Raw genomic sequence first — 11,532 nt, 5'->3', positions numbered from 1 at the left:
TTTAGACCACAGTTTTAGAAATATAAGTTGTTTCTAGTGATAATGATAAATCCATGAACAGCCCCTCCTTGTCCCTTAGACTATTCACTTCAGGGTAAGCAGGGGTTGGGTCTGTTTTATTCAGGTGGTATCCAAGATGCTTTGCCAAGGGGCTTTGCCACACAATATACTTTGGGTTGGTTTTGTTTTGTTTTGTTTTTTACACAATATGCATATTTTTTGATTGAAAATAAATGAATATCTTGTATGTCAAAAGGCTGGTAAATATTTACTCTTTGGAATCATTTGTTGTTTTCATCCTAGGACTAGGAGAATGGTTGGTGCTATGTGGAAGGCAATTGTTTTGGTGGCCCTGTTCATGTTCTGCCCTGGTGGCGATGGGCTCTTTCACTCATTATACAAAAGAGCTCAGGTTTCCGTACCACATAAAGGAGACGTAGGAGAGCCATTATTTCTTACTCCCTACATTGAAGCTGGGAAACTCAAAGAAGGTAAGTTTAATAAAATCAGAAAACCATTGGCATATTTTCAACATTTTTAAAAAATATTTTATTTATTTATTCATGAGAGATACAGAGAGAGAGAGAGCGAAAGAGAGAGAGAGAGAGAGAGAGAGAGAGAGGCAGAGACACAGGCAGAGGGAGAAGCAGGCTCCATGCAGGGAGCTGGACATGGGACTTGATCCCTGGTCTCCAGGATCACACTCTGGGTCAAAGGCGGCACTAAACTGCTGAGCCACCCAGGCTGCCCAACAGTTTTTTGTTTGTTTGTTTGTTTTAAAGCAATTATCTTACAGGATTCAAAATATATTCTGGTATTTTTACACTTCTATTTATAAAACTAGCATAGTGCCTGGCCACAATTGGGCACTTAATAAAGTTAATATTCTCCTTAGAACTTCATACACGTCAGCTACTGGTTCCCAACCCAAGGCGTTGTATCCATTTGACTGACACACAAGAACACTAAAGCAGACAGAGATTAAGTTACTTGCCAGAGTCACATGGACACCAACTGGTAGCTGCAGGATTTACACCCTCTCTCATCCCTCAGCCTCTGACCACAGGCACAGCGTTGGGCCGCGCTGCCCAGCAAGTTACCCAAACCTCCTAGGCCTCAGTTTCCTCATTAACAAGATGGGATATAACCTCTTAGTCAAGTTGCAGGAATGTTAAGAATCAGATGAGAAAAGGCACATGAAGACTCTTTGTAACCTGTACATTGCTCCATAATACTAGTGTTTGTGAATGGCTTTTTATTTAGAAATTGTGGGGTTTTCTATAATATTACTAATAGGGAAAAGGGTGGAGTGGTGGCTGGAGGGGGCTGTGGGGGCAGGAAGGGTTTTTAAGAAGGTAAGAGACATGTATTTGCTGATAGGAATGATCCAACAGAGGGGGAATTTGATCAGGGTGGGGGTAACGATTTCAGGAGTACTTGCCTTTTTCTTTTTTTTAAAGATTTTATTTATTTATTTGAGAGAGACCTCATGTGAGCCAGTGGATGATGTAGAGGGAGAAGCAGAGGGAGAGGAACAAGCAGACTCTGTGCTGATTGCAGAGCCCGACATGGGGCTCGACCCCACAACCCTGAGATCATGCATGCCTGAACTGAAATCAAGAGTCAAAAAAAAAAAAGAGTCAGACACTTAACTGACTGAGCCACCCGGTGCCCCAGGAGTACTTTCTTTAAGCAGATGAGAGACATGGTGCTGGCACATAGATGGGGGTGTTTGCTTTGAAGGACTGAAGTTTATCTCTAATCACAGGTGGGAAAACCTAGTTAATGACTGGGAGGCTGCTAGGTTGGTAGATAGCATGAGAATGTGGAAGTGATACTGGATATTTTAGGGAAATATTTATTTTAAAGATCAAAAATAAGTCTTATCAAAAAAGATCAAAAATAAAGTAAAAAATAAGTCCTCTATAGAAAAGTTCTAAAATAAAGCAACTTTTCTTCACTTGAAATATAATCATAGCCAATAGGATATCATCAATTTATTTTTTATTTTTTATTTTTGTTTCGTTTGCTTTAAAACCAACACATTCTTGTATCTTAAAAGTGCTTTTGAGTCCTGGTCATATGTCTTCTGGTATACACATGATTCCACATCTCCTGTCTCTTTTCTAAGAGAAGGTGAAAAACTTTAGTAGTGTAGTCAGTGTACATCAGGGTACAGTTGATGATGTAGTCAGTCCTTTAAAAAAAAAGATTCATTTTTACTTGATGTGGAAAAGTCATGAAAAGATGGTATCCCGGTGGCACAGGCTCACATTGCTAGACATATATGAAGAAGCAAAATATCCAAATCCACCAAAATGGATCACCATGTTTTGGTTTCTTTAATAAATGGGCACTGACAACTTAGATTACGTTCATTAACAATAAATCAAAGCATGTTTTCAGTTTAGGGCTGAAAAGGAGTTGAATACTCATAACCAGTCCTACCAATCCATAGGTGAGAGGAATTCAAGACTCCAGTACCTTACATGACTTGCCCAAGGAGGTGTAGATAAGAGTACCAGAGATGCGTTTAGGACACAGGTTTTTTGACTTCTTTTCTGTAATATGCCGCTATAATTTATTTCCTTTTGTTTAAGACTCTTGTGTTCTTTTTTTTTCTTAAGATTTTATCTGTTTGAGAGAGAGAGAGAAAGAATGAGGTCAGGGAGGGGCAGAAGGGGAAGGAGAAGCAGACTCCCTGCTGCGGAAGGAGCCCTTCGAGGAGCTCGATCCCAGGACCCTGAGATCATGACCTGAGCCAAAGGCAGAAACTTAACTGACTGAGACACCCATGCACCCCAAGATTCTTGTGCTATTCTGAAGTGACCAGATGCACACACATGAAACAAGGAATAAGACAGTGAGCTAAAACACTAAAGTATTACACTTGAAGTAGGCATGCTGGAAATTTTGAGAAGGAAGCTATCCTATTGGTTGGTAGAGTCCAGAAAATAGTACTAGTGTAGTAGTCAAAATAGCAAATGGCTAATATTTAATAATTATATTCCCAGGACCTAGCACAATTTCTGTATGTAATAGGCACTACATAAATATTTGTGGAATTTAAGTTTTAGACCTGATTACGTGCCAGAGATGGGTGTAACCCACACCTTAGCTTATTTAATACTCAGGGCAACCCTAATGAAGAAGGCGTAATTATTGTTCCCATTTTACAGATGAGAAAACTGAGGCCCAGAGATATTATGTATCTTGCTCAGGGCCATTTAATGATAGTAAGTGGCAAAGGTGGAATTAAAACCTATCTTTGCTGACTCCAGAACCCCACCTATGAGCCACTGCGCCGTGTGACTAGATCCAGAGCTGAAAGGCACTAGGTAAGATTTGGGCAGATGGAGAAGGGATGTGTATAGTTTTAATAGAGGCATTTGGTGAAGACGACTGTGATGGTGTGTCACATCATATAGCTGGGAGAAGCAAGTGAAAAGAATATAGAGAAGCCCATCTGAGAGACCGTCCGCATCCCTCCCATTCTTGTATTTGTTGCCTACAAGCTATTCACCATTGTGGTCATCAGCAGCAGTGAAGAAACTCTTGAGGGAGGTAGTTTTCATCCTCTGTCCTTCTGTGCCAACTCTGATGGATCACCATCTGATAAGGGACAACATCTAAAATAGTAAATCTGATGTAATGTCACTTTCTACAGTTCTGTTACACTGTCAAAATCTTTGAATGGAATTTTAAGTGGCTGATCTGAAATCTGGTACATCTGGGTATTCAAATGCAGTCCTGATAACATAATTAAGGATAATTTTATTCATCCGCTTTACTGAAAGTTCAGGAAACCCTGGACAGATGGTCAGCACATTCCCCTAAATCCCTTTTGTTTATTGAGTCTGTCAAAACCTTAGGAACGTGAGTCTTAGGATCGCAATGGAACATTCTTGAGATAAATAGTAATTCAGAAAAAGACAAAGGGATTTTTAACTTTTTAATCTCCCAATTAGCTGATTTAGTTTTGCGTAATTGTAATTGCATGTTTGCTTTCTCTGCAGCTAGAATAAACCCCTGAAACAAAATGAATAAAGGAGGCAAATTTAAAAATTCTAACAGACACAGCCTTTTCACAAACTTTAAAGAATATTTTGTTATAAGGTGTAAATTTATTATGACTTATGGTCTGGCAACGTCTTCTCCATCCTGGAGGCTTTGTGAATATGATGTGCACCCTGACTAGCTGGTTCAAGTCCTTCTTTGGTCACATTCCAACCTTTTTCAAAGTGTTAATATCACAAACATTGGTAACCGCAGTAAATAATAAGGAGGAAGTGAAATCACTTCAAAGAAGACCTTTTCCTTTTTTTAACTGTTTTGAACATTTGTATTGTGAGTCATAGTTCCAGGAAGTAAGAAACTCCTACATCTTGGGAATTTGTTTTCCACGTTCCATTAAAAGGCTCTGGAAGGATGAACCCAACATTTGAAAGTATGAAATATCATTTTAGTTGAAAGAACTTTTAATTATTTTACCATGATTTTGTTAAGGGAAATTTAAAAGTTGAAATGGAGTGAAACACTTTTTTTTGTGAGGCAGGGAAAAGTTCTTCTAAATTCTTAAGATCTTCATAAGGCCTGCCTTCCTTAGGAGGATTTTGTAGAAATATGCTAATTTTAGTGCATTGTCAGTGCTACAGGTTTTAGTTTATTAATTCATGCATCCATTCACTAACATTCATTAAAAAGTGTGCATCGAATGCCTTTGAGTTCTTAAATCAGCATCTCTGTGGGTCCAAAAATAAACAAGACAATTTCCCTGCTTTCCAGTAGCCTCTGGTCTAGAAGGGAAGGCAGCAAATGTACCTGAGTAAAAGACAGCAGGCAAGCAACTTTGGAATCCTCAGAAAAGGAGGGGCTGGGGGAGCATCTGAGTCCTTTTCAGAGCAGGCCAGCGGACCTTGTGCTGTGCTGGCCTCAGAGAGATAGATTGATTCAATCATCTCTCTCCCATATTCCATTCCCGCCAGCTCCTTTCTATTATATATTTCCTTTTTTCTCATTCTACTTTGACCTTTCTCATTTTTCTCGGTCTTCTTTTTCGAATCCTCTCCTGCTCACTTACCTCTCTGTGATTCACTTCTCACTTATTCCCAACCCCTCCATCTTCGGTTCTCTATCCTCCTTTTGGGGGTGGGGTCGTGCTTCTCTGATTTTGAAAAGATTAATAGTTTGGGGGAAAATATGTCAGAAGTGTTTCAGGTACAAAATTCCAATTATAAAAGAAATGAGTCCTGAGGATATAATAATGTATGGCAGAGTGACTGTAGTTCACAATACTGTATTGCATGTTTGAAAGTTGCTAAGGGAATAGATCTTAAAAGTCCTTGTTATAAGAAAAAAAACTTGTAACTATGTGTGGTGATGGGTATCTACTAGACATTGTGGTGACCACTTTGCAATATTGAATGGTTAGGTTGCACATCCGAGACTAATATAACGTTATACGTGCATTAGATCTCAATTTTTAAATGGCCAAAAGAAAAAAAAAAAGAAAAGGTTTTGAAAGGCTGCCCAGCCCTGGAGGGTGATCCTTCTTTGGGCTAATTGAGAGCAGAAGCAAAAGAGGGTGGAAGGAAGCAAGACTGCTGGGTGGGGGAAGGGTGTCAGCTGGCACATACCACTTTCCCTAAACATCTCCCTTTTCCTTTTCTTAAAATGCCCCGCTTCCTTTCTTGTTTCTTTGCCTTTTTTCTGGTAGGGAAGGATAGATCTCTTTGGAAAGAGCACGGAAAGAGCTAGAGAAGCTGAATTGAGTTAAGCGATCTTCCCTGGGATCCCTGGGTGGCGCAGTGGTTTGGCACCTGCCTTTGGCGCAGGGCGCGATTGTGGAGACCCGGGATCAAATCCCACGTTGGGCTCCCGGTGCATGGAGCCTGCTTCTCCCTCTGCCTATGTCTCTACTTCTCTCTCTCTCTGTGTGTGTGACTATCATAAATAAATAAAAAAATAAAAAAAAAAAGCGATCTTCCCTGGGGGAACTGGACTAAGCCAGAAAAAAGCAAAGTCTTCTAGACTGCAGGTGGGGAGGCCCATGAGAGCTAGTGACAATCTTCTCTTCCCTTGCCGGAGTCTCATTTTATGTGCAGCTTTCTTCATTTGATCCTCGCAGAAAGCCCAGGGTGGGGAAATCAGTACCCACATTTTGCATAAGAGGAAAGAGAGACTCTGAGAGATAAAGCAACTTGTCAGGGAGCCTAGTTGGAATCGCAAACCTGGGTCTGCCCGATTCAGAAACCTGTGTCCTTGTTCTACTGGCTTAGCAGGACCCTCTGGAAACTGCTGTAGAAACCCTGCCTTTGTCTCCCCATCGCCTCTGCTCCTTGTTCTAATCAGCAGGTGCATTTCCCAGGTAACAATAGCTGAGCTCCCGAAGACCCAGCTTCTTGTCTAAAGGTTATACGTGTACAGCCTCTTACTCTCATTGACCCATGAGGTCATCCACCTTCGCAGATGCGAAACTGAAGCACGGACAGTACAGGTTAAATGACTGCCCAAAGGACCACAGGGCCGGCCAGTAGCAGCGTGAAGATCAGCAAAGGGCAAAGGAAAGGGAACGGTGCTCTTCTAGAGGAGACACTCCCTGCGAGGAGGGACACTATTTTTTAAAAGAGAAACTTGCAGCCCCTGGGTCATGGTGTGCTGCTAAGTTTCACAAGCGGCTCTGGGGGGCGGGGCCCTGACTTGTAGCACCCATCCCTGAGTATAAACATCCTTACCACAGTCCATTGCATGCTAGCAGGGATGTTGCTGAGTGCCAGGTTGGGAAGAGGCACTGACAGCACTCCAGAGCCTCTGGGCTCCAGCACCCTGCTAAGGGCATCTTTAGTTGGTGGCGTGTGTGAAGGACCAGGCTTCTGGACCTATTCCTCTCTATTAACCAGTTTCTAACTTAATACATGTCAGACATAAATAGCTTTTCTTGAATCATTAGTTTCTTGGGGGACACTTGCTTTGTCACCACCAAGGAGCCTCTCTTCACCCAGACTCCTCTTTTAGTTCCCCATACACCCTGCCATCTGTTTCCTGTTTCTTCTCCATTCTTTTCCTAATCACTGCTCCTCCTCTCACTCCCTGCCACCCATGCTTTCTGAATAACTCTCTGGTCCTGAGCAGTGTAGCAGGATGAGAGAAGGAATAGACTCTGCAGCCTTGCAGCCTGTTAGTTTTGAATCCCAGCTCCCCTTTACTAGCTATGTGACCTCAGGCAAGTTACTTACCCTCTCTGAACTTCATCTGTAAAGTGAGGTAATAATTATACCTACCGCCCAATGTAAAGCCCTCAGGACTGTGGCCTTGAAAGTGTTAGCTCCTCAAGGGGTGCCTGGGCGGCTCAGTCAGTTGGGCATCCCACTCTTGGGTTCAGTTTTGGCACAGGTCCTGATCCCGGGGTCATAAGATCAAGCCCCCCATCTGTGTGACTCTGTGCTCAGCATGGAGTCTGCTTATCCCTCTCCCTTTGGTCTTCCACTCACATGTTCTCTCTCTCCAACAAATAAATCAAATCTTATAAATAATAAATAAATAAATAATAAATAAATAAATAAGTATTTGCACCTCATAGTACTATTTACTCCTGGATGTTCTCAAGCCATCTGAGCAGCCCCTCTTCCCCCTCCATGTTCCTGCCCCTTGGTGCCATAAAAAGCCATGACCTCTGCTCTCTACAACTATCCTGTTGTCCTATTTGGCTTCCTCTTAACAGCCACAGGATCACCCCTAGCCTTGCTGGCTGCCCCTCCTTACCCTCCCCAGCCTCCCACCCTGCCCACATGCGTCAGCCCATTTCCCTTAATGCAACTGGCAGGCCTTTTGCTTTCATAATAATGAGAGTGTGGAGATACAGGCCTTCCGGAGGCCAAGAGCTACTTAGCTATGTTGTTTTTCTTGCAACTGCCTCACCTTTTGGAACTGGGTGACTTCTGCTTTGGCCTTCCCAGGGACCCAAATGTGAATACCATGGCTTACTTTTCAGACTGGAACTGAGGATAGGTGCTATTCTCTTTTTCTTAAAAAAAAAAAAATCTTATAGTTCACACACACAAAAAATGTCAAAACTGTCACTTGTCCTTGGCTAAGTTGTAAATGTTGAGTATGTGGCATTGACCAGGAGAGGCTGGAATTTGCTACAGTAAATACCTTTGTGCCAATCCCCTGGTAGCCTTTTGGATCATCCATCCCAGACCTGGCCCCTGGGAGGGAGAAGACAGGCCAAGAGGGAGATGGCTCACACTGTATTATTTTTCTAATCCCTGGGTAAACTTTTTCTTCCGCCAGCAAAAACAAAGAGTTTGGTCACTGCTTTCTCAGGATTGAATGTGAAGAGTTACGCTGGCTACATCACCGTGAATAAAACCTACAACAGCAACCTCTTCTTCTGGTTCTTCCCGGCTCAGGTAGGCCTGCTAAGAGTGCCCTAATAGGATACTACCCCCTCCAGCTGAGAATGCTGCCCCAGGGCAGAAATGTTAGCCTACAAAAAAGGGACTGTTATTTTACTTATTTATTTTTTTTGCATCTTTTAGATTTTTTTTATAAAAATAAGTGCCAGTGACTCTGGTGTTCCTGTTTATGTGCAGGAAACGAATGTTTGCAGGGAAGGTCCAACTTTTAAATTCCTTGCAGCCTTATTCAGAATATTCACATTATCACTTTCTTCCTGCCACAGTCTTCTTATAAATCATTCTGTCATTGTTCTGTTCTAAAAATATCTTGGGCAAGGATGGGCAGTAGGGAGCCAATGGATGATAAGGAGTGGGAACATTCCCCAAGTACACAGGTAATGCACGTCGAGAGTTAATACATTGTGGACTTCCATGGCTGCTCCATCCACAGACTTTGCAGTGCTCATTATTATTTTTGTACTCACCCTTTCATGCATCCAGGACCCACTGAGTGGGACTCTGTGGGGCCACAGAAGAGAGAAAACAATTTATTTTGGGAGTCTTTGCGGGACAGGTAGGGAGGACTGCAGATCTAGGATGGCTTCCTAAAAGATGGATCCCTCACTTTCTCAGGCCCAGACACACGCACGCACACACGCACACACGCACGCACACACACACACACACACGGCCAGGTATGTTCTTGTACTTTACCCATCTTACTTAGTGCATGGCAGTGTCACACAATTCTTCAGCATGAACAAATCACTTTAGGCTAATGGGTACTGTGGGGGGGGCGGTATTGGTAGAGGTGTTGAGATAAATAAATAAATTTTATTTATAAATAAATTTTATCCCACCACAGGATAATTTTCTATTTTTACTTTCCAAATTGGATTTGGTTTAGAAACTAGAGAAAACAAAGAAAAAGCTATCCCTAGGGAGGGTTGTATTTATATTTGCATGTGATTTGCATATAGCAGCGTTGCATATATAAAATTTGTTTACTCTACGGTAGTTTTTTTCAAGTTAAATTACTTTTGTTGGTACTATTGGGTTGTATTTTCTTAACTTCTCATTTGTCTTCCCAGCCATGGCCTGTGACATAGTTGACCACATAGTTGTTTGATGGGAGGAAACATGTAAGAATTGGTGAGGCATTCCAGACGCTTTTTGGCTGGGCTCATAGTAGTCTTCCGGCTCTCACCTACTCTGGGAAGACTGTGCTGGACCCTAGAGTTTTTTATTTTTTCCTTGGTGTTACTGTTGAGTATGCAAGTGAGGTGCTTAGAGCACAAAATCAAAGGAGAGAACTCATTGGGTGCAATGTTGGCACCCAAGTGCCCTCCAGACTCCTGCTGCTACCTCCCATTGGTGGAACCCATCTGGGAAACAGAGGTGAGGGAGTCCAGTCCTCAGCAGCCTGTGTACCAGGGCACAGAGCAGAGTAGAGAATGGATCTTTAGAAGCATGGAGGGAGACATCCAAATATCCAATAAGATTGAACTGGTATAAATTAAGCCTCACGCGATAATGACCTCATTCTAACATGTGGAGATTTTGGGTGTGTGTTCTTGGAAATCTCTTAAACTTTATGCCTTTCAGAAACCATGCTATATATGTGCATTTTTAATATCACACCTTTTAATGTCGTTGAATAAAGGCATTTATCATAAAGCTTTTGTATTCTCTATCGCTGCTGTACAAATTACCACAGACTTAGTGGTTTAAACAATGCAAACTTTCTATTTCACAGTTCTGTAGATCAGAAGTCTGACATAGGCCTTCCTGGGCTAAAATTAAGGTGTCGGCAGATCTGTGGTCCTAATGGAGACTCTTAGCAGGGATCTGTTTCCTTGCCTTTTTGTTTTCTAGAGGCTGCTCAGAATCCTTGCTTCATTGCTCCTTCCTCTGTCTTCATAGCCTGCATTGGCAAGGAGGCTGAATCCTTCTCCCATTGCGTCACTCTGGTCAACTCCATATGGTCACATGACCTTCTCTGGCTCTTGTCTTCTGCTGTCCTCTTTTATGTTTAAGGATCCTTTTGATTACATTGGGCCCACTGGATAACCCAGGATAATCTCCCTATTTTCAGGTCAGTTGACTAGCAACCTTAATCCCATCAGTTACCTTAATTCCCAATTACCATGTGACTTAACCTATTCATGGGATCTGGGTATTTGGACATGGACACTTTTAAGGCCATTATTCTGTTCAAAATGGGTACTTGAAAATTTTGCCTAGATTTATGATTCTTAGTATGTTCTCTCTCAGTAATTCCCACATTTTATTGTATTTAAGAATTATTTCCAAATCTCCCCAGAGACTCTGACTTATAAATTGGAAGAGGCCAACCGGTTGTAGAATTACCAGATGGACCATGCTTGAGAAACCATGGTTCATGCCTACAGGCCACTGTCCTGCTTCTGGTGCTTCTGGCCCCACAGTGATCTACATCCCTTTTATCAAAAAGAAACACCTCTCCCAGCTAAAGTGGTACAAGTGCGGGTGATGGGTTGTCCCATGCACCCACCTGGGTGAGGGCTGGAATGCGAGCCTGAAGAGAGGAGTGTAGCCTGTGGGGTCAACTTTCCTAAAATGGCTTCGTGTTCCTCTAAGGTGTTCCTCTAATCCTGCTTGGTGTTCCTCCATTTCCCCTGAGGTCTCTGTCTCCCTTAACCCCGAGAAACCCCATTTCCAACTTCCTCTTCTGCTTTGGTGGCTGTTTCTGATACCAGGAAGTTCCCCCATTGACTTCTGTATTTTGCATCTTTGATAGTAATAATCCAGATTTGTGAAAACAGGAATTAATGGTGAGCGAAGTGGTCAAATGAAAACAAAACAAAGACTCAGTCATTTCTTTCTTCGGTTGCCTCTGAGCAGGTGTACAGCTTCATCTAGAGCATAGGTCGTACACTGGGACTGGAAAGCCCATTGGGTAAATGGGCTTACATTCTATACCTTGTCCTGATTGCCAGACTGACATCTGAACCCCCACTGCATTAAACAGGGACTGAGCTGTTAGTGTCCCCCCTTAATTAAATGAAGATCTACCTCTGTGTCCCCTGGCCAGATTATGTTCTTTTGAGCCCAGGACTATAGCCTTAAACCTATTCTAAGATGATCCCAGAAG

General features: G+C 42.4%; 1 protein-coding gene across 1 annotated transcript in view; it reads left to right on the top strand.

The window, feature by feature from the left end:
- The first annotated feature begins 313 nt into the window (after nt 1-313).
- CPVL (carboxypeptidase vitellogenic like) overlaps nt 314-11,532 on the top strand; it is a 108,564-nt gene continuing 97,345 nt past the window's right edge. Inside the window, exons 1-2 of the mRNA XM_055314777.1 lie at nt 314-491; nt 8,293-8,411. Coding sequence (XP_055170752.1) covers nt 314-491; nt 8,293-8,411 — 297 coding nt within the window. The remainder of the gene's footprint in view (nt 492-8,292; nt 8,412-11,532) is intronic.

This window comes from Nyctereutes procyonoides, unplaced genomic scaffold (assembly GCF_905146905.1).
Source record: "Nyctereutes procyonoides isolate TBG_1078 unplaced genomic scaffold, NYPRO_anot_genome, whole genome shotgun sequence".
In the NCBI taxonomy this organism is placed as follows: Eukaryota; Metazoa; Chordata; class Mammalia; order Carnivora; family Canidae; genus Nyctereutes; species Nyctereutes procyonoides.
The sequence above is the reverse complement of the archived record's forward strand: the minus strand, read 5'-3'. Positions and strand labels throughout refer to the sequence as shown.